Here is a 24,837-nt window from a genome sequence, read left to right on the forward strand (position 1 = left end):
AATTAAATGGATGTTTTTCTATGTTCAGAATGAATAGTTGCACAATTCAAATTGCTTTACTCAAAACGGTCTATAAAAAAGCAACACATTTAAATTAAAGAAGAAATCACTGCTGTCCAGATGTGCAACTGCAATGTTAAAAAATTAAAGAAAGAAAACTGTCACAAAAGAAAGAAGTTTCATATTTAATTTTATATTCATAGAACATCCAAATGTGTACAGATGCTTATATTTGGATACATTACAAACTAAATGCTTATTTCCACTCTAGAGATATGGAGGAATTTGGGTAGAGCAGTTTGCTTCAACATGGTCTGGAGTTCATTTATACCATTTTGTGTGTACATAACCCAAGCAGAACAGGCATTTGTGTGCCAATGGCTGTATTACACGTGCAAGTATCATATGAAATTATTGAAAGTCTATGACTTGAGAAGATGCATATAACCAATCACTCAGGTTATTTCGGATCACTTAAAAGCACAGGAGGTTGGGCTGAAGACTTTTGTGGTCAATAAGATCATTACAGGTGCACCTGTGCTGTCACTTTCACCACAGGACACCTGCACTTCTCAAGAGTTTTGAGAAGGAACTTTTGCAAAATGAATGGTGCAATTAACCTGTACGTATAATTTACTCCACATCTGAAAGAATAATAAAACCCATAAACAGGTCTGGAAAACACTGTTTAGTCTATCTCAAAAGCAACTGCATGTATGATGGCTGCTTGGTTTGATTCACGCTATTAAGAATTTGACCTTGGAGTATTTCAGCTACAGTAGTCATCAAGACAACTGAACCACTAGATGTAATAATAATTAGTGTGATAGGCTTGCCAGTGAAGCTGAATATATTGCAATACAAAAGAAGGCAGACTAAAAAGAAAAGCATCATTACTTACTGCTAAAAGACTTCCGGATTTTTACAGAGACACTCAGATACAATTATTTCTTCTTGCAGAATGCGTTTCCTTGGCTCATTCTGGGAAGTGCCATGTTATAATTTAGTCTGATTCTTAATAGGAAATGTGGCTTTAATGTGGCTATCAGATGACTTTTGATGTATGCCACCGATTACGTACGGCCTGAATTCTGCATCATCGACAACAGCATTCTTATTTGCAGTATAATATGCTTTGCTGTAAGGTGCAAGGGCAGTAAATTTACTTTACTGGCCAAGAGTATGTAACATTTTAGTCTTTGTCAGCTTAATATGCAGAAAAACCATTCCATTAAGAAAGGCTAAATACAATATAAATTCTATAATCAGTGTAAGCATTTAAATGAATTTCTTTTCATATTTCCTTCTCAGTATTCTTAAATGTTCATTTTTATACTTACACAAAGCATTGTGAACGGAATTCTAATGTTTATTTGAACTATGTCTCCATCTAAAGGCTTCACAATGTATTGTATTTTCGCTTGTAGGGAAAATTCTAATCTTGGAGTCTTTACAATATTACATGTTAATTTGATTGAGCAGGGAAAAAAATAGGTCAACTATTAACTTGCAATGTGCTTTTTAAAAACTAATACTTTCTTGAAGCAATATTATTTTTTGGGTTAAAAATTATACAAAAGGCCAAAAAATTGAATTGTTTAATGTGCTTTGCAAATGAAATTGAAAGATAACTACACTTACCACTAATCTATTTTATAAAATTTAATATTTTCAAAGCAAAACATTTTTGTTCATTAATAATAAACAGATTTCAAATAAAAAAGAAAGTTATATGCTTTAGCCTCTCTCTATAAAACCAAGTTTCCATTCCAGACGCACAAATTTGTAACAAAAAAGGGCACAATTTTAAATGTCTCAGGTTTTAAAAACAACCTTAGGAATTTTTTTTAAGTGTCTAATAAAGAGTCCACATTATCTATTTAAAACATTTTCTGCAAAGCAGGGGGAGGGAGCTGCTATGATCTCCAGTCTTTTCCAGTCTTCTCAGAAATGTTCTTCACTCTAACCCCATCAGATATGTTTGGGAGCATTAGAGTTGCAATAGGCAAGAAGTTCTTTTCAGGTAAATGTAGAGTTTAGCAGATATAATAAAGGTAAATGCTACACTTTGGGAAGATTAGGTACCTTTAAAGAATAGAATTTGAAAACAAAAAACCATTAATCTTGGAGATTAATATGAGCAAACTTTTGAACCATATTGCTCTGTTAGGTTTGATTTACTTTTTACAAAAATTCACTGCTACTGCCTATTTTAAGCAATGCAATTGGGAGTAGTAGAGGGGGTGAGAAGAATAGGTGGACATTTGAAGAGAAAAATATTCTGATGCTAATTTGATTTTTCTTCTTTTTTTTCCCTTGTGCCTAGAATATTTTGAGGCCTGAGAACATTGTCAGAAAGTCTAACTTTAAAAATGGAGCAGATTTTGAATGTCAAAAAATCATAGAAAACTTCAGTTTTTTCCTTGTATTTCTTTTCTATAAATAATAATGATAAAATATTTTTTACCTTTTTTGTAAAGAATAATCACCTCCCAAAAGACAGCCTATGTGGGTTTAGACCTACATTGGAACTGGAAAGAATGTGTGTGGTGAATGGTGAATTGTAGTACAAAAGCCTGCATGAAAAGGATGTTCAGGAAACCTCACACAAAACCTCTGTATCCATTTTATCATGAGCTTCCCACAATATAACACAAGAGCTCTATATTCTAGGAAAAGCTTGCCTGGTCCACTTATCATTTCAGCTTTATGTAGTGTACTGTGTGATTGCTAAATTAGTGCATAATGTATTTATAATATTTATAGTGCCAACATTTAGTTAAATAACCTTTATGTAAGATTTATGTTGATTTTTAAAAAATTTCTCATTTAATGGCAAATTATGAGGAGCATGTTTCATAAAGATAATTCTCCATTTAAATTCATCAGTCCATTAAATATTAAAATTATGTTTCTGATGCAATCGAGAACAAATTTGTCCAGCTTCAGTGATTATTTGCACTCATAAAAATTAGGCTTGATTAATAAAATTTAAATGCTTGATTAAGTTGACATTTTTATGTTCTATTCTGATTTATTAAAATTAGTCCCTGTGCTCAGGCCTGGCATGCTAGTAGGTTTACCTTTCTCCTTCTCTTAGTCAACATCCAGAGTGAAGCTGTTAGGAAAGAGTATTTTGCTATGGACTCAGTGATGGTCTCAGGGAAGGAAATGCCCTGTTCTCTGCTCATGGTGCTGCTGGCCTTCGTCTTTATGTCCTGTGCATGGTGGAGATTTGTATTACGATAATCAAGAAAAATGTTTCTTCCAAATATCTATGGATATGATCTGTAAAATGGCATACATTTTTGGTATTTCTATACATTTCAGTTTTCAAGAAGCTTTAATCTGTAGAGGATTGTTCAAATTTCTTTGTCAGCTTTTTTTGTTGATAAAAATGTAGTTTTCATTTTGTGGGACTTCCATATACATAGCAAGGGGATTATAGACACAGGAAATCTTTCTGTGGCAATTTTACTATCTTTGGCCACAAGTTCAAAACCAAGAAGGACTAATGGCCATGGAAAACCATTCTCTTCAATAGTTCTTACAAGTGAACTGTTTAAGAGAGGTGGTTATTTCTACTATGTTTAAACACCCATTTTACCCCCACTAGTTTGCCCTGTTTTATACATAATCACGTGCCTAATTATCATTTATTGAGCACTCACTATATGCTTAACACAGTGTGCTGTCTCTCTAATCCTCACAAGACCTCAACAAAGGTAGGTATTATCCCCATTTTACTGGTGAGGAAACTGAGGCTTAGGGAAATGAATAAATTCATACAGCTAACAAGTAGAAGGTCTGAAATTTAATGCCAGGTCTTTGTAATTTCAAAGTTTGGACTCTTAACCTCTACCAACTGTAAAGTGGTAGTGGCAACACTCATTTTTAAGAGTTTCTGCTGTTGCCCATGGGAGTGTAACATATCTGGAAACTTTGTTTAGGTGAACTGTCTCTCATTTAAGCATGTTACCAGAATATTGCTATTGTTTAAAAAATAAGTGATATGGTATCAAGACTATTTTATTTTTCTTGAATGATGAAATAAATTCAATAACACATGAAAGAAAATGCCCTTGAAGGCATATTTTAGTTTGGTTACCTGCACATACCACTCCAGTTCCATGTACAGAAAGGCTTTAAAATTACATGCTCTTAATAAATTTATTTCATGGAACACTAAAAAAAATGAATACAAAACTCTCAGGTTTATTGGACTCCCAACAATGGTTCTGATTTATAAACTTTTTCCACAAGCAGATAAAGACATATCTCTTGGTTTTTATTTTTAGTTTGTTAATTGAAGTCTTGCCATTTCTCGTCCCCTTTCTGGACTAGGGATAGTAAGTCTCCACAAATATTGTATGAAACCTTCAGCTAACACCACCCCACCACCCGGGGCATGATGCAAACGAGTCCTGGGTTCATGAGTCGGCCAGAAGGTGCTTCTGTTGGTCCTACATGCTATCTCCCTCACCATAAGGTGTCAAGGAGTTTTGGCTATCTACCAAGAGGAGGGTGGAAAATCATTTAGAAAGAACCAACAGAACATCACTAGAAAGAGGTGGGAAAACACATCCACCTTGAGAAGTGAGACCCAAACCGTGGATATCCTTTTTTCTCCTCTCCTAAGTCCCACTCTTCAACGACAGAAATGACAAAATTGTGGAGGCAGACCTTTTGGAAAGGAAACAGAAATAATAAAACCATTTGGTTGACAAATGGGTAGATGCTTGGGTTGGACACTTTGGAAAACCATTGAGAATTCTTTGGATCCATGGGAGACTTTGAGGAGAGTTTAGGAAGTTGGTTTTCCAATGAGTTCCTGGGGATCCAGGAGTCAATTGGGGTTCAAATAAGAGAAATCCAGCCATTTATGGGGGCAAGATCTTCAGGTTTCCTTCAAGGCTGCCAAGACAATTCATTTGGTGGAAAAAGAGGTGGGTTTCAGGGCAGAAATCCTCTATAGGAATGAAGAGTATCTCTTTACCTTGTTACATTCTCATATGTATCTTTGGGGAATCTGAGCAAGGTGGGAGCGATTCAGGAAGTTGGTGAGGGCTGCAGTATGAGAGTAACTATAAGCGTCCTCTGCGGCAACTACCACTAACTTTAAATTCTAAGTATCTCTCCTGAGTCCTAATAGATCTAAAGCAAAAGAAGTCTGCCTTCTAGACAGGAGGATCTTTAGTATATTGACTTTAAAAAATAGAACTGTTTTCCTTTACATCTTTCTCTATGTGAACTGACATGTCACGTACAGGTAACACTCATCTTCCAATTTGAAGTTGAGGTGCAGTTTGAGAATAGAGTAAAAAGATAGACAATACACTGAAGTATTAAAGGCAAACATGGAGTTACTGAGTGAAGGGACAGACGGAAGGGTGGAATAGAGCTGTGGCCACAGATAGGTAGACCCTCTTTCTTTATATATGCAGCACACGCACACGTATCTGGGATGATCTAAATGTTTTTTGGCTGCACGCTCTGCATTTCATATATAGACCTCGATCACTGCACCTATTATACCCATGTATTACACGTAGTTGTTTGTTTCCCTCACTAGACCACAAACTGTCATGGGCAAGGACCAGGTCTTTTTTTCTCTCCTTCTTTCCTCTCTCCCTTTCTTTTATTTTTATTGAAGTATAATAGATTTACTGGGACCAGGTCTTAATCATCTTTGGACAACAGCTACTAGCACAGTGCCTGCAAATGTTCAATACATTTTTGTTGAATGAAAATTAGATAATTTTTGATATGGAAAAAAAATCAGATTAACATACTTAGTATTCATTCATTAAACATTTTTTGAGCAACTACTGTGCTGCTATAGCTGAGACATCTTGTTCTGTGCTGGGATTAGATACACAGATGGAAGATACAGTTAGAACAGTCTGGGGCAGGTGAAGAAGACCCCCGGTGAGCTTTTTATTATAATACAGCTAGGGGGATATGGGAACTGAGAGGGGACGGTTCACTTAAGCTCTTGGAGTATATGATGGTAGAGATGGGTTGGTAGGGGTAGGGGTGGGTAAGAATGGGCAGGAAGTCAGAGATGGCTCGCCAGGGGAAATGATGAAGATAATTGGTGGTTACCCAGGCATATATATATAAAATATTAAAACCTTAATGGGTGGCAAATCAGTACTGACTACCAAAAATATTCAAAATGCATATACTCTGACCCAGAAATTTTCCTTCAAGGACTCTGTCAAAAGACATTACTGACGACCTGCTCAGAGATTTGATTAGGATGTTTCTTTGCAGCATTCCTTGAGATGGCATAAACACTGGAAACAAACATTTCTAAAATGAGTGTTTAATTGAGAAAAAATAAAGTATTCATATGGTGAAAATTATTCAGTCATTAAAAATCATGTTGTTTTCCAGTAATTTTAGGGAAACTCAAAGTAGGTATGCTAACAGTACCTTTAATGTGATCCAATTTTCACAAAAAATAAAATATATATGACAAGCAAGAACTACACCTTACATTCGCAAACATATTTTTTTTAAAGAAAAGAGTAGAAGCTGTAGAGAGAGGGTAGTGACTATTTGGGAAACTACAAATACACTCGGCTCCAGATACTGCTGCTGCCGCCCTAGCTGTCCCAGCCACCCTGGGTCCTCCTCTGTCAAGGCCATGTCAAGACCCCATCCCTCAAAGGTCCCCTTCCCCCATGGCAGAAGATCACTACTTGACCTCCTCCTCCACTGCGGGGCCTTGACCTGCGCACGCCTAGGCTCCCATCTGCTCATCAACACCCACAGGGTCTCCTCCAAGTTCACGGTGCAGCTGGAGGAGGAGCCCTGGAGCTCATCCCAGAGCAAGGTGCCCCAGGAGAGCCAGGCCCTCTCAAGTGAGTGTGCCCACTTCTTTGTGGGCAGGGCTTCTAAGCTCAACCCCTTCGATGTTTGGCTCCTGCAGCTAGGACTTCAAGCGCTCCAGCCACCTGTCCTGGCACAGTGCCACACATCGTGCCGGATGGCCCGCTGCACATCTGTTCTGGTGCCCATGCGGCTTCCAGGTGCAGCACGAGCACCTCCACTAAGTTCAAGACCAGGCCTGCACTGCCCTTCCCTGGGCCACCACATCTGTCCCACACAGCACCACCCACGCAAACTCACTGCCAGTGCAGAGGTTACTGCCTTATCCTAGACCTCAGTTTCCCCATCTATACAAAGAGAGAAGCATCATTGCTTCCTTCTTTGCTTTCTGTTGCGTTATGTGGACCAAGTCTTTGCCCACCCTGGGCCTGTGGAATGGGTGCATTGGAGGAGAGGCAGAGAACACAGGCCTGGGAACCAGTTGGAAGTGGGTTCCAGTCCCACCGTGCTGTGCGAGCCTTTGCAAGTGGCATAAGCTCTCTGAGCTTTGTTTTCCTGCTCTCCCAAGTGGTGAATGGTTGCTTTCTGGGTGAAAGAGATGACAAAAGAGAATGGGGCACTGTTTGGTTCATTTCTGTACCTCCTCCCTTCTGCCCACTATCTCCATCTTTTGCACATTAAACATTCCATTCTCAAAACCAAAACACACAAACGAACAATCCTGCTGGAATGCAGGGGAGATAAAGCTGAAGTTATATGGTTTGGGTGGGGCATACAAATGAGGAATCTTCTATGCCATGCTCAAAGATATTACAGAAAGACAAAAGTAGCAGAGGGAAAAAAATCAGCATTTTGTTTCAGAACTATCACCTTCCTACAAGTCTTGAGGTAAGAATACAAGCTGTGATTTGGGGGAAAGTTGCCAGAAAAATACAAGACATCCAGTTAAACTGGAATTTAGATAAATAATCAACATTATTTTTATATAAATATCTCCTGTTGTTTATCTGAAATCCCAATTTAACTGGGCATCTGTATTTTTCCTTGCTAAATCTGGCAACCCTAAACTGGGAACAAATTCAGAGGGCTTCAGCGGTTGCAGCTTGAGGAAAATTTGCAACGCAGAAGGCCTCGGTCACCTGAGAGACAGGGAATGTAGCATGGTGGTGGGAATGGGGCATTTGAGAAGAGTGGAAAAAATGTGGAAATCCTGTTTTGGGGTATGTCCAGAGCCTGATGAGGTGATGGTCATCGGTGTACAGGGCACCAGTCTGTAGACTGAGTGATAATCTGGCACATCTAAGGGCTTGAACAGATTTGAGAGGGTCACAAGGGATGAAATTTTCTACTGACATCTGATTGGCTGTTGGTTTCTACATCTTTATCCTTGTGATTGTGTTGGAAAAATAAAGGTCTGGTTCTTTTCATGGTCCTCACATTTTTGCAAGCTGGTGACCTTAAAAATTTGAGAAAATTTGTTGAAATGAGCAGGGAAAAGAAAAGAGTGATCATCAATTTTTAGATGTGTTTACAGGCTGTATGACTCAGTGCTGCTTCTGTTAAGAGCAAGTACATGGTCTTTTTTGGTACTGAGATGCAAACTCAGGAGGCTCTGATCTATGCTACTTTCTGTGAATGATAAAGCCCTTATTGAAGTGCCAAGAGTCTGACCACGCACCAAAAGTGCTTTTCGTATGGAGTCTGCTCCTCTCAGCTCAGCTTTGGCCAGTCTTCAGATCCTGTTAGGAATATTTCACGTATTCAATAGTCTACTTATTCATATATTCCACCAGGAGGACTTATTTGGAACTGAGAGTACTGGCTGAGAAAATAATAAATGAGTTTGATTTACAGGAAATCAGGTCAAACAAACAGATGTTTCTTTGGTGGATGATCCTAAATTGTCCAATCAACAGCATTTATGGTGGCAAAGGAAATTCTCTCCTTACAAGCTTTATTTCTAGACATCAATGTTCTGGGCCTAAGTGGAATAGTACCAACGACAACAAATATAGTCAGTGCTATTCTAAAGGGGAAAAGAAGCATGGAGGGCTTTGCCATGTGAGGGAACTAACAAAACATTTCGGTATTTCCTAAAGTATTTTAGCAGACAGATTTGGGCTCAATTTATATCACAGTGAGATCATGAGTCAGAGAATGATTTCATTGATCTAGCCTACTCTTCAGTCTTTTAATGCCTCCATTGATTAGGCAACTAAGATTAAGTGGGAGGCATATCATGACAGTAAAAATGAATGCTCTTTTAAAATGTAATTTAAATGCACTGCTTGAAGAATTTTTGAATGTCAAAGATATTCAAAGATTTTCTTCACTAATGTGAAGGATTTTTAGCTTTGATTTACTCTTCCATGCTCACCTGGGTGGATGGAAGGTAGGCCTCCCGGTCATGAATGTTTTTTGAAATGAACGGGGTCACCTGGGATCAAACAGGTGATCAGTACCCATTCTTGAGAGGTCACCAGGTACCTCACAGGAAGAATCTGGGGATACCTGGGATTCCAGGTAAGGCTCCAAACACTTAGAAAGTGGATCCCTTGGTAAAGGCATGCCCAAACATGTACCACAGAAATACCCTGAGGCTTCAGAATAGGGCAGAGCTGGGTTTGCGCCCCACTTACTCTATGGAGTTTGTTATTCATCATTCTCTTTGATTCTGAATTTCCTCTTTTGTAAAATGAGGATAAAACCATTTAGAATCATTTACTTGATATAATTATTATGAAGTAAAGCAGAAACTAACACACCATTATAAGGCAATTATACTCCAATAAAGATGTTAAAAATAAAATAATAATTTAAAAAAATTATTATGAAGAATTAAAGGAGACCATGTCTCTAAAAGGCTTAGCAGGATACCTGATACATTCAAGTTGCTCCATTTTCCTGAATGAGAGGTGAGGAGGACATGGGGGTGGAGTGGGGAAAACGAGGGTTTTCCAACAACCTGTTTGCTTAAAGATAGAGTTAGTACTACTGACCATTCTGAAGTTTAAAGGAGAAATGAGCTCAAAAGGTACCCAGGGAGACCTGGGATGGACCAAAATATAGCTTCAAGAGGAAATGGAGTTGAGTGGTGAGATAAGGAGTGTAAACTTCAGAAAGACTGACAGATCCTAACACCCACTCGGCCACTTTCTAACTAACTGTGTGCCTTTGGAACTATTTAACCTCTCTAGCCTGTTGCCCTGTATGTGAAGTAGTAATGATGATACCTGTCTCAGTATGATTATAATAGAGCTCTGGTTTCTTTGGCCAACCTGTTTCTTTCATCCTCTGAGATTTGATTTCCCCTCTCTCAAGGAAGGGCTTTTGTAGCCATGCTTCTTCCACATATGTTCCCTTCCTTGTCACAGAGAAGAGAACAGGCGGTCACCTGATTTAGGAGTCCCCAACACATGGGCCGGGCTGACACAATCACCTTCTCTCTCCTGGGCGAAAACTAAATGACATGATAAAAGAAAGTGCTTAACACAGTGCCCAGGGTGTAATGAGGATTCAAAAATTTTTAACTCCAAAGTAAAGATCACTTCTTGGCATCTACTCTTACAAAAATCTCAGTTTATAGTAACTGTAATGTGGATAGTTGGCACAAGCCCAATGGGCAGTGCAGGGGTGATGTTCCCCTGGTTCTGGAGTGACGGCTTAAACCAAGAGAAGTATGACATTCATGCCACAGACATTTCTGAATGAAGTTTGTATTAAACAGTTTTCTCTGGAAAAGTCTAACAATTCTTATGCTCTAAATTTTAATGTCATGGTCCAAGTAGAGATAGATTTAGATCTAGAATTGGTTATTTTTAACAAGTCTGACTGAGAAACAGCAGAGGTGAAATACCATTGCTAACCACACCTCTTTCTCATGTGCATCTCTAAGTCTACAGCGTTAGACTCAGGAACGGCTGTTTCCTTATCCTGTCCTCAACGGGTTCAGCTCATTATATGCAGCAAAACTTACTTGGCAAGGATTACATCTCATTTTTTTCATTAAACTAGAACAGGCACCATGGTGGGGAAAAGGCAGGGGGTTTCAGTTCCTGTGATCTTTATGTCTCCAAAAAGGAGATTGTCTCCTTAATGAACAATAAACAGACAGAGAAATCCTTTCCTATTTTAGTATTAATCTCAACTATCCTCCAATATTTTGAAGACAGAATTTTTACCCAACTATGTACTTTTAATCTTTTACAGTATTTATTTCCTTTTCTCTTACAACTTCTTATGTCATGGAAATATTATTTTCTTTTCTCTTTCGCTACACAAATCTGAAGTTTATTTTGATTTGTTTTTCTTTTATAATTTTCATCCTAATTGAATTTTCTCAGCTGAATAATGTACAGATGATTTTTTTGTGTGTGACAGAGTATCCACCGCCCTCCCCCGCCCCCTGTTTTTCCTGAAACAGAAAGTTTCCTGATTTGGAATCAGCCAACGGTGTGATTAATGCACTTCAGAGATTCCCTAAAGTTTTCACACATGCTGAAAAATTCTGCATTGTTTTGGGGATACCAGTAAGGACTTAGGGTAAAGTACCATTCTTCCAGGGCTATCCACTATGCAGTAGATAAGTAGTCAGGCACAGAATAGCAACCCCTACAAACACGTCTCTTAATTTACATATATGTGCTTGTGAATATGTGTGTGTGTGTGTGTGTGTGTGTGTATGTGTGTGTGTGCAATCTATAACCAGCAAAGTATAACCCAGGTTTCTTTTCAAAAGGAGCAACCAGTTCAAATGCACAGCTGGGTATGGCAGAAAACACATAATTAGACAAATTGGATTTAAGAGTTACATAAGGTCTCAGCTGAGCCAGTGAATGAGAACTGAATGAAGCGTTGTGATTGCTGCTCTGGTGCCTGGAAAGAACAGAATATGTGGATATGTGTGTTTTGGGCAAATAAAAGGCAATCACTGGGAGTTATGGAGTGTAGTTGGCATTGCATGAAAGTTAGACTGTAGCATGTTTCACAGTGGCCTGTGTTGGGGAATAAAATATTGTCCATAGCTAAAAGGAGGATTCAGTCAGAGATATGCCCACAAGGAAGGATGTATAAGTACTATATCAGAGTTATATTTGGGGGGAAAAAGGGCAGTAGAAAAATTTACATAATATGTTAACTTTTCAATAGGCTTATAAAAATTCTCAGAGAATTTTAAGTACAAGGGGATACATTATATATTATTACTTTTCCTCTAAAAGTGGACCTTTCCAGCCAAGGCAGGTATATTCTGAAGAAAATAACAAGAAAAGTCTATAGTTTCAGAATTTTTTTACTAAGAATACTCAAACCAATGACTAAATATTGAAGATAAGCCCCCTCATAGGATTAAGAAGCTGAAACTAAATTACCACTTTTTTGCAAACATTCTTATTTGCAGATTTGTCTCAAGGCAACTGAATGAAAAGTAGATTTTCGTGGGGTGAATTGGAGATTGAGATTGACATATATACACTAATATGTATAAAATAGATAACTAATAAGAACCTGCTGTCTAAAAAATAAATAAATAAAATTAAATTTAAAAAAAAAGTAGATTTTCTTCTCTCTCGACAACCTCCTGGAAATAAATGGGACGAAAAGGACTTGTCTCAGAGAGTCCTATCTTCTTAAAGAAAACATCCTGGATTAATTGACAGAAGTACCTATTAGTCCCCATGACACCAAGGTTTATGGCATTTGGGGCTTGTCTCTCAGTGTGCAAGTTAAATATATATCCATAAATCCTTGCCAATAATAATAACAACGCCTTGTCTGTTGATGCTGCCTAACCATTAAAATCTCTAATAGCAATCTCATGTTTGGTTTGATAAACTTTACAAAAAAATGTTTGAACACCTCTAATTTGCAAAACACGTGCTAGAGACAGTGGCAAGTACAAAGATGAACAGTTCCCTACCTCAAATTTATAATCTCATAAGAGAGACAGAAATATATCAAATAACATAGGGAAATAAACATGGTGTGTTGTTGGCAACCTTGCCATGGTACTTGGTGGTTGTGCATCTGGATTTTTCTTTTATTTTGATGATAAAGAAAATTATTTTGAAGAAGTCTATTTTGCTTATGTAACCATTTAAAGTATATTTTGCTTGAGTTATTTAAAAAGAAAATTATTTTATGTCATAGGTATGTCTGTGCAATCATTATGATGTTATTATAACAAAGTATGATATAATACTATTAAACTTATGATCAAATAACTCTGTTTCCTGCATCATGGGCACAATAGTTGGCAAAAGTCCTGATTATCAATCAAATGGAGGCCCCTAATGGCAAAAAAAAAAAAAAAAAAATCAGTGAATCTGATGTGGACAAATAGCTACCAAATAGATCCTTATGTTTGACAACCCTTAAATTATTCTCAACAGCTGTCTACAGAATTATAAAATTGCTAATATTCTATGTGGATAAGACATTCCCCTCCTATTTATTTACACATGGGCAAGTTTTTCAAGCTGTATGTTTGCTAGGGGTGTAGTGACTGAAATAGCCTAAGGGGAATGAAGACTGGTGGGAGAATAACAAACGTGATTATAATGTAGCTAGCTTCTACTTCTCAGTCTAAAACTCTTTGAGAGAGAAAAGGTTGTCTCACACATTCTAAAAACTTTCAAAAATGCCGGAGAGGGCAAGTGAGTGCAATATAACTTTCCTTAGGTTAAATGAAAGCTCTTGATCCATGAGCCAGTATCCTGATACACCCCTGACACAGAGAAGGGTATTTGTTATTGTTCAGTGAATGAACACTGAATTAAGGTACTTTATGCACTTTTCTAGGCCAACAAACATCAAGTCTTCCTGCCCTCCAATGACAGACCACAGAGAACTGTCTTAAATAAAATACATTCGTTTGGTCTGACCATAGATAATTTTGTGATATTATGTCTTAACTCAGGATTCATTAAGACATAAAAACAGTAAGGTGCATAAAAGAAATAATCATTTGGAATAACCAATTTATACCTAAAAATCATAACTCATTCTTTGGTGTGCTCTCAATTTTAGTTCCTACCAAAATGAGTAATGCTAGAAACAGGTGAATACTTTCTATTGTGTTAGGACCAAAGAGTTGTTAGTTTTGAACTGATAAAACTTTCCTCCAGACTTGAGTATTTACAGACAGAATTTCTGGTTTGCAAAACCGAATTCAATGTTGATCTTGTTGGAGAGACTAGGAATAAGAACAAAAACACATGCAAATAAGAAAGTAGAGACTTACTGTATCACGTTGCCTGTTATCTTTCCCTGATATTATCAAGAAGTAGTTCCATGTCAATAGTAACAACAAAACCAATGGTATCATGTAGAGCTCAAAGTTCCAGACAACAAAGAGAAAGAGCTGGAGGAGAGAGAAGGAAGAAGAAAAAGATGAGTCAACTCTGAACTTCATTAAATGGACTCTCTTATCCATACTGCACTTCAAAAAAGCACACAATTAAATGCTTCAGAACAGAAAGATTTGTCTTGAAAACAAAAACTTGAGAACTTGTTAGGCATTTTTCTAAAAGCACAACCGATCCCTGGAAAGTCACTAAGATTTTTACTTTGTTTAATTTCTATGAAGGAAAAACTGATATCACTACATTGTCAGTGAGGCAATTTTAATTTTTCTCCTCCGGTGAAATTATTGTTAGGTTGGACAAAATAAAGTTTTAAAAAAGAAAGGCAGTAAAATGAGCTTCACTACATTGTCAGAAATAACTGGTCTATCTGCCTTAATGATAAAGGATGAATCACCATTTAATATCAGAAACTTTTTTAAAATCTCACTTGGATAATACAATGTAACAAGCATAATAGGCAGATGAAAATACCAAGTCTACACCAGAGAGCTCCCAAGATTTCACATTATGAATAATAGAACTGCTACCAACAAGTGTAAAAAATTCAGCCTTGCCCATAGAAATCAAACAGCTATTAAAAAAATGCAGTAACTTTGTCAAAGGAAAATTTTAAATGTCTACCTTTATTATCTTTTAAAACTACCTACTTCTCTAAGTATGTAAATGATTTTTAAAATTGTATGAGGAATGTAAGTTTAAGAACTCACCTAGGCTGGCAGAAGGAATGATTTTTAAGAGCATCTGCATCATAAAGTAACCAGCAATGGTTATAAAGTGTTACTCTTCCCCATTCCCCACCAGACTCTTATAACGCTGCACAGATCATCTAAATTCTCTGGGTCTGTGGCCCCTGCTGCCAAATTAAGGTAATTTAAGTCAGATGGTAGTTAAGAGCCAGAGTCCACCCTTGGTGCTAACTAGTCCTATAACCTCTGGCATGGTATATATCCTCCCTTTAGTTTCTTCTTCTGTAAAATGGGGATGATAAGAGTACCCACCTGAGAGGCCGTGACAATTAAATAGTTGAACTGTGTTAAGGATTTAACACACTGCTTGGTACTCAGTAAGTGCTCAAAAGAAGTATTGTGTAAATGATATCAATACATTACAAAATTGAGAAAGTTAACTATTTATTAACTAAGGTCCTCAGGTAGTAGTACATATTCTAATACTGAAAACTAGAAAGTCATCTGCCTGCTAAGCTTTAGCTGAACCAAAGTATAATTGGGAATTTGAGCCAGCTGGTTGGGGTCATGCAAACATCCTGCCTTTGACAGATCAGAAGGGTTAGGAGCAGTGCCCTAAGAACACTCACATCAGGCACAGCAGCATGGGCTGTTTGCAGCCTTCTTAACAAACCTCAGCCAAGCCCACAGCCTATTCAAATTGCAGAGAAAATGAACCTGTATGGAGTGGTAGAGGAACCCCTGGCCCACGGGCCAGAAGACTGGTTCTGGTCCTTAGAAAATCACTCTCCCTCAGTGTTGTCATTTCTCAACATAGGTCTGTAGATCTGATCCCCTCTAACATCCTTTCTCTAATATTTAAAATGACTTCATGATGTTTTTGTACCATCAGAGATTTTTTTAATGTGATATTAAATTTTGAAGACTGTATATTTTACTGAATTCTTTAATATTCCTAACCCACATGGAAACCAAAAAGCATAAATAATGGTTTAGTAACCCAAGAAATGAATTTTGTACAGAATTACATGGTAACCGTAGATTCAAGTTCCTGAATAAGAAAAATCTCAAATATGTTAATGCGTGGAACATAAGCCATATCTTCTCTTTCACCAGAAAAGTAGAAAGATTTCTAGAAAAGGAAAATATTTCTATTTAATTTTTGAAATACATACAATATATTTAAAGATGATACAAATGATAACTGATGGCTATGATTATTCTATTAAAGTGTATTTAAAAATATATTTATTCAGGAAGTGATTTAAGGCAAATTTGATAGACATCAGCATATATAAAAGAGAAAATTATTTTTTGCTAGAATCCATATTAATTCTTTACATATTTATTTGTAAAATTTTGACAATCACTAAAATATAAGCTCTTTAAAGGAAGGGATTTTTTTTTCTTTTTGCTTGCTGTTCTATCCCCAGAGCATAGAATGGTGCTTGGGGCATAGTAGGTGCTCAATAAATATATATTTGCTGAATTAACTGATACTGGGTTCCCAAGACATTTAACATAAGTCTACTTAATTATTTGCATTAGTAAAAGTCCTATAGAGCCACTATTTAAAACCAAGTGACATCTGGAAAATGTATTCAGAATTACAACCTGTGATAGCACTAATGAATTTCTCCCTGAGGCACATAAGGTAGAAGTACCTTAGTACTTCTAGAAAAATTGTCTTTCCATTCTGGCTATGCAGTCATGAACCGTCTTTCCTCTTAGACCTTCCTATATAGTTGCCTTTTCCAAGGACATTCACTTGACTCAGTGTATTCTGGTCTCATGGATGGGACTCAGATTATTCCATTGCTAAATATCACCAATTGTAATGATTTTTAACCTGTTGTGCAAATATATTCCTCCTTGCAATGGCCACTCATTGGTGTTAGAGTTCTGGTGTTACCCAGAGTGCATTTCTCGTTCCTTTATGTATTAGTGTTAGTTGTAGGCCAGGTATTGCACCAAATAAACTTTTCATATGATAATTCTGCAAGTAATCAATCCACCTATCATGTCTTTTTCTTCTCGAGGTTCAACATCACTAGTTGCTTAAAGTACCAGTTACAAGGTATGGTTTCTGGACACTTCTCCATCGTGGACATCCTCTCACCACATCCAAATCAATATATCAATAGCTTTCTTAAAATATAGCACTCAGAAGTGACAGAACACTTCTTATGAATACATATGGTCTTAATATGCCCTAACAACATGAACACCAGTACACAGGATGGGAAAAGATATAGAAGAGAGAGACAAAGAAAGAAATTTCATTAGCTTTATGAATTCTCGTAGTAGAAAAATAGTCTCCTTCCCCATTATGTGCTCTTTAAGAATCTAATATTTGGATAACTAAGTAAAGAGTCCTTGTTCTTGAAAATAGCTTTAAAAAACAAACAAACGAGAGCTTTGAATAAAGCTAAATACAAAAGCATTTTTTTTTCTAAAAATTTAATTGAAGATTTCAAAAGGTCAAAAAAAGAAACAGGGCTTCCCTGGTGGTGCAGTGGTTGAGAATTTGCCTGCCAATGCAGGGGATACGGGTTCGAGCCCTGGTCTGGGAAGATCCCACATGCTGCGGAGCAACTAGGCCTGTGAGCCACAACTACTGAGCCTGTGCGTCTGGAGCTTGTGCTCCACAACAAGAGAGGCCGCGACAGTGAGAGGCCCGTGCACCGCGATGAAGAGTGGCCCCCTCTTGCCGCAACTAGAGAAAGCCCTTGCACAGAAACGAAGACCCAACACAGCCAAAAATAAATAAATAAATTTATTAAAAAAAAAGAAACAGCATGATATATTCTTGCCTACTTTGTTGTAAATTAATTGACCATATGTGCATGAGCCTATTTATGGGCTCTCTAATCTGTTCCATTAATCTAGGTGTCTGTTTTTATGACAATACCATACTGTTTTGGTTACTATAGCTTTGTAGTTTAGTTTGAAATCAGGGAGCATGATGCCTCCAGCTTTGCTCTTCTTTCTCAAGATTGCTTTGGCTATTGGTGTCTTTTGTGGTTTCATACAAATTTTAGGATCGCTTATTGCTGTGAAAAATATTGTTGGAATTTTGATAGGGATTGCATTGAATCTGTACATGGCTATGGGTAATATGGACATTTTAATAATACTAATTCTTTCAATCTGTGAGCAAGGAATACGTTTCCATTTACTTTTGTCTTCAATTTCTTTCATCACTGTCGTGTAGTTTTTAGTGTATAGGTATTTCACTTTCTTGGTTAAATTTATTACTAAGTATTTTATTCTTTTTGATGCAACTGTAAATGGGATTGTTTTCTTAATTTCCCTTTCTGATAGTACATTATTAGTGTATAGAAATGCAATAGATTTTTGTATATTGACTTTGTATCCTGCAACTTCACTGAATTCATTTATTAGTTCTAATAGTTTTTTTTGTGGAGTTTTTAGGGTTTTCTGTATACAAAATCATGTCATCCACAAACAGTGACAGTTTTATTTTTTCCTTTCCAATTTGGACGACTTTTCTTTCTTTTTCTTGCTTAATTACCCTGACTAGGACTTGCAACACTATGTAAAATAAAAGTCACAAAGTGGGCATCCTTGTCTTGTTCCTGACCTAAGGGGAAAAGCTTTCAGCTTTTCACTATTGATTATGATGTTAGCTTTGTACTTATCATATATGGCCCTGGTTATACTGAGGTATGTTGCATCTATACTCACTTTGTTGAGAGTTTTTTTTAATCATAAATGGATGTTGAATTTTGTCAAATGCTTTTTCTGCATTTACTGAGATGATCATATGATTTTTATCCTTCATTTTATTAATGTTGTATATCCTGTTGATTGATTTGTGGATATTGAAGCATCCTTGCATCCCTGGAATAAATCCCACTTAATGATAGTATACGATCCTCTTAATGTATTGTTGAATTCAGTTTGCTAATATTTTGTTGAGAATTCTTTCATCTGTGTTCATCAGGGATACTGGCCTGTAATTTTCTCTTCTTGTGGGAAAGGGAAGTTTCTTCAATAAATGGTGTTGGGAAGACTGGACAGCCACATGCAAAAGAATAAAACTAGGCTGTCTTACACCATACACAAAAATTAACTAAAAATGGATTAAAGACTTGAATGTAAGATCTATAACCATAAAACTGCTAGAAGAAAACATAGGCAATAAGTTCCTTGACATTGATCTTGGCTATGATTTTTTGGATCTGACTCCCAAAACAAAGGCAACAAAAGCCAAAATAAACAAGTAGGACTACAACAAACTAAAAAGCTTATGCACAGCAAAGGAAATCATCGACAAAATGAAAAGCCAATCTACTGAATGGGAGAAAATATTTGCAAATTATACATCTGATAAGGGGTTAATATCCAAAATATATAAAAATTCATACAACTCAATAGCCAAAAACCAAGCAAACTGATTTAAAAATGGGCAGAGGATCTGAAGGCACATTTTTTTCCAAAGAAGATGGCCAACAGGCACATGAAAAGATGCTAATCATTTAATCATCAGGGAAATGCAAATCAAAACCACACTGAGATATCACCTCACACCTGTTAGAATGGCTATCATCAAAAAGCTAAGAAATAGCAAGTGTTGGTGAGAATGTGGAAAAAAGGGATCCCTCGTGCACTCTTAGTGGGAATGCAGATTGGTACAGCCACTATGGAAAACGGTATGGAGGTTCCTCAAGAAATTAAAAACAGATCTACCATATGATCTAGCAGTTAACTTCTGGGTATTTATCTGAAGAAAATGAAAATACTAATTCAAAAAGATATATGTACCCTCATGTTCATTGCAGCATTATTTACAATAGCCAAGATATGGGAACAACCTAAGTGTCCATCAATGGATGAATGGATAAAGAAGTTATGATATATATACAGTGGAATATATATATATATGATATATATACAGTGGAATACTATTCAGCCATAAAAAGAATGGAATCTTGTCATTTGCAATAACCAAGATGGACATAGAGGGCATTATGCTTAGTGAATTATGCTAAGTGAAATAAGTCAGAGAAAGACACCATATGATCTCACATATATATGGCATCTAAAAATGAAACAAACAAATAATTAAAAAAAACAGATTAGTGGTTGCCAGAGGTGAGGGAGGTGGGTGAAATGGGCTAAGGGGGTCAAAAGGTACAAACTTCCAAATATAAAATAACAAGTCATAGGAATATTGTGTACAGCATGATGACTATAGTCAATAATACTGTACTGCATATTTGAAAGTTGCTAAAGGAATAAATCTGAAAAGTCCTCATCATAAGAAAAAAAAATACTTGTAACTGTACGGTGAGGGGTGGTAATTAGATTTATTGCAGGTGATCACTTCACAATGTATACAAATATTGAGTCATTATGTTGAACACCTGATACTAATATAATGTTATATGTCAATTATACATCAATTTAAAAAAAGAAAAAGAGCATGAACACAGATTAACAATAAAAGGTATTTATTAAACACCTATGTGCTAATGCAATACTGGGTGTTCAAAATTAGGAAAAGACATGGTTTCTGCACTCATATTGCTAAGAATCACTAAGAAAAAAGCAATTATTCTCTATAGTACTAGTGATGATTCTAATACTTGTCAATGGCGATGATCCTCTAACAAAGAGCCCTCAGAGGAAGAAAGGGGTCTTTTAGCTTATTCTCTCCACACTGAAGCTTCTTTTCTCCCTGGAGCTCACTTGCATGAAGATGGGATCTTTCCTTTTTCCTACAAAATACCAAAACTCTCCTGGATGGGTCTTCAGTGTTTCACCAGGACAGGAGAAAGAAGGAAGATCAGAAAAACTCCAGGAAGGCTAAGACAATGCAGGATCTGTCCTTGGTCCTGACCACACTTTTCATAAGTTTGGGGTTTGAAAAAAAGAGACATAATGGGCTAAAATGGGACCAAAAAAAGCAATTAAAAAAAAATATAAACCCCAAAATGCCTAGGATTTTTTGCGACCCATATATCTAGAAACCTTTTTGCCTGCATGGGACATGGAGAGAGGATCTGATGATTCTAGAATTTCTCCAGGTTAAACTAGGTAATAAGGACTCCTGCACATATGTACAGTGTTTAATTTCCTTTGACTTCATCACTATGACATCCTTTCCTTATTTTTCTTCTCTCTCTCTGTCACATTCTCCTTGCCTTTTCCCCCACTCCCTCCAACACTTTTAATAAGGAAACTTGGACTATCTATATTTTACTTTCATAAAATCCATGACCCCATTCCAAACAAAACATCTAGCCCTACATTAGTTAGCCTTGCTCATTAGAAACTAAAATTATTCCAAGAATTTGGTGGTTACCTTTTTGCAAATTACTAGATGGTTGTGATTTACTACTAAAACTCTGTATCAGAAAATCTTCATGGCACATTAGAAGTACACACAACCTTCTTCATTAGAAAAAGGATATTGTGAGTTTTACACATTATCCTGGATGGTAGAAGCTCTTTGTCAATCTGCCTTGGACTGTTAGCCACAACCATGGGATCCCTAAAAAAGTTGCTTCAGTGTGATGCACTAGAAAGAGCATGGGAGTTTGAATCAGGCCCATGTTTTTATCCAAGCTTACTAGTCACTATCTATGTGATGTATTACTAGATTACTCTTAATTTTATAATCTGAAAGTTAAAACTATACTATTTACAGATTTGAGATGGAATTAGTCTAGTGCTTGGCACTTGTAAGATGCTCAATAAGCATTAGCTATTATTACAAGCAGGAATATATTGGCTCATACTATATATAATTTTTTTGGCCCTTCTTGTAGCTCATAACTTTCCCTATTCCACTCTAGAATCCATAGGGTGGATTCAAGCATTAGAGCTACGTTTAAAAAGCTACGTCAACTACAATAGGAAGAGATGATAAAGCGAGTGCCATTTGCAGTATTTTTATATTTAGCTTATAGTGATTACATGCAGTAATGACCCCAATTTGTTCATATCTCCATGTATCCAGGCCTTCTGAAATACTCTCCCACGATGACACTGAGATTAGACATAGGACTTGCTTTGGCTGAGGGAAGAGTTGTAAATATGCTGAACACAGAGGATTAAAAAGCACTTGCTCATTGGGTTTTTCCCTCTGCACTCTTCAAACCCTGAGCCCATGTCAACAAGCACAGGCTAGTCTGCTAAATGATAAGAAACATGTGACACAGTTGTCTCCATTGCCCCATTTGGAAGCCAGACAGCATCCAGAAGCAAAGTTGCCTAACTGGCCAGAAGCTGACGAGAGATGCATAAGTGAGCCCAGCTGAGAACAAAAGAAATACCCAGCTAAGCCTGATCCAACTTGTTCACCTACAGAACCATTACTAAATAAATGGTAGTTGCTTTGCGCTACTAATGGAGTGGTTTGTTATACAGCAAATGCTAACTGATACATATTTTCTCTCCAAGGAGACAGTATGGTAGAGTAAAATATGGTCTGGACCAGGAGCCTGAAGAAGTGTTTTTAGTTCCATTTCTGGTATGTGATCATCATAGGACCTTGGGCAGGTCAGTTATTCTCTTTTATTTTAGTCTATTACCTATAAAATGGAAATTGTAATACCTGTCTATTTCACAAGTAGGCCGTGGGAAACAAATTATGTAATATATGTGAAAATGCTTTATCAGAAAGTACTATACCAATGTAAGTAATGTCAATTTTATGCTTTTCATATTTAAAATTGTTTCTGAAAAATAACAGAGACTTTATAAAATAATACTCCAAGATAAGTCAACATGATAATTGTTCTTCGAGCAGTTATAGAAGATGGATGGTGTGCCTTAGAGGGATTTCTGTGTGGTCTGGGAGGAAGGCGTTTGCTGGAAGGAAGCCATAAGTATTGGGTTGGCCAAAAGGTTCGTTCGGTTTTTTTCCATAAGATGGCTCTAGTAGCACTTAGTAGTCTTTAAATTCATTCGAAACAATTTTGTTGGATTGTATGTGACAGCTGTCATACGGACGTGCATTTAAAAAAAAGTTTATCAAAACTGGTGAATTTTTGTGTAGCCATTTTATTATTGAAGATGGAAGATAAAAACAACATTTTTGGCATATTATGCTTTATTTTTTCAAGAAAGGTAAAAAGGCAACTGAAACGCAAAAAAAGATTTGTGCAGTGTATGGAGAAGTTGCTGTGACTGATCAAGCATGTCAAAAGTTGTCTGCAAACTTTTGTGCTAGAGATTTCTCGCTGGACAGTGCTCCATGGTCGGGTAGACCAGTTAAAGTTGATAGCAATCAAATACAGACATTAATTGAGAACAATCAACGTTATACCACACGGGGGATAGCCGACATACTCAAAATATCCAGAGCATCGAAAATCATTTGCACCAGCTTGGTTATGTTCATCGCTTTGATGTTTGGGTTCCACATAAGTTAAGAGAAAAAAACCTTCCTGACCATATTTCTGCATGCGATTCTCTACTGAAATGCAATGAAAACGTTCTGTTTTTAAAACAAATTGTGATGGGTAATGAAAAGTGGATATTGTACAATAATGTGGAATGGAAGAGATTGTGGGGCAAGTGAAATGAACCACCACCAATCACACCAAAGGCAGGTCTTCATCCAAAGAAGGTGATGTTGTGTATATGGTGGGATTGGAAGGGAGTCCTCTATTATGAGCTCCTTACGGAAAACCAAACCATTAATTCCAACAAGTACTGCATCCAATTAGACCAACTGAAAGCAGCACTTGACGAAAAGCATCCAGAATAAGTCAACAGAAAACACATAATCTTCCATCAGGATAATACAAGACCATATGTTTCTTTGATGACCAGGCAAAAACTGTTGGCTGGGAAGTTCTGATTCACCACTGTATTCACCAGACATTGCACCTTTGGATTTCCATTTATTTCAGTCTTTACAAAATTCTCTTAATGCAAAAATGTCAATTCCCTGGAAGACTGTAAAAGGCACCTGGAACAGTTCTTTGCTCAAAAAGATAAAAAGTTTTGGGAAGATGGAATTATGAAGTTGCCTGAAAAATGGCAGAAGGCAGTGGAACAAAAGGGTGAATACGTTGTTCAATAAAGTTCTTGGTGAAAATGAAAAATGTGTCTTTTATTTTTACTTAAAAACTGAAGGCACTTTTTGGCCAACCCAATATTAAACTTAGGAGGGATTGCAGTGAAACGTTTTACTAATAATCAGAGCAAGAAAAATCCAGATCTTTAGAGAAACTCATTATTGCTAGTAAATGACATTAGCATACATTGTAGATTTTGTGAAGTCTGGAGTTGAAAAAATTAGGTTTTTAAATGTTAACAATTTTTAACATTCTCATTCCCCTAGATATAAAAGTATCTTGTTCTGAACTACTAGCTTTAAGAATGTCAATTCCTGTCCATACATTTTTTTTTTCACTTTTAAATCCAAATACCTTCTATCTAAATCAGTGTTATCTTGCATATGATTTTATCACTAACATCACAAAACACAATCCTTCAGTATCTATTTGTGCCAGGCTTTAAAAGCAACCTGCATTTTTTTAAACATCTTTATTGGAGTATAATTGCTTTACAATGGTGTGTTAGTTTCTGCTGTATAACAAAGTGAATCAGCTATGCGTATACATATATCCCCATTTCCCTTCCCTCTTGCGTCTCCCTCCTACCCTCCCTATCCCACCCCTCTAGGTGGTCACAAAGCACCCAGCTGATCTCCCTATGCTATGCGGCTGCTTCCCACTAGCTATCTACTTTACATTTGGTAGCGTGTATATATCCATGCCACTCTCTCACTTCGTCCCAGCTTACCCTTCCCCCTCCCCGTGTCCTCAAGTCCATTCTTTATGTCTGCGTCTTTATTCCTGCCCTGCCCCTAGGTTCTTCAGAACCATTTTTTTTTTGATTCCATATATATGTGTTAGCATACAATATTTGTTTTTCTCTTTCTGACTTACTTCACTCTGTATGACAGA

At 36.8% G+C, this 24,837-nt stretch overlaps 1 protein-coding gene across 11 annotated transcripts in view; it reads right to left on the bottom strand.

The window, feature by feature from the left end:
* The window catches only part of MCTP1 (multiple C2 and transmembrane domain containing 1), a 594,606-nt gene that overhangs the window by 82,946 nt on the left and 486,823 nt on the right, over positions 1 to 24,837 (bottom strand). For 9 of the 11 annotated variants that reach the window (XM_055086668.1, XM_055086667.1, XM_055086666.1 and 6 more), the window contains one exon: positions 14,078 to 14,197. The exons of the other annotated variants lie outside the window; for them this stretch is intronic. In XM_055086668.1, coding sequence (XP_054942643.1) covers positions 14,078 to 14,197 — 120 coding nt within the window. The remainder of the gene's footprint in view (positions 1 to 14,077; positions 14,198 to 24,837) is intronic. 11 annotated transcript variants of the gene reach the window in all.

This window comes from Physeter macrocephalus, chromosome 8, assembly GCF_002837175.3.
Source record: "Physeter macrocephalus isolate SW-GA chromosome 8, ASM283717v5, whole genome shotgun sequence".
Taxonomy (NCBI): Eukaryota; Metazoa; Chordata; class Mammalia; order Artiodactyla; family Physeteridae; genus Physeter; species Physeter macrocephalus.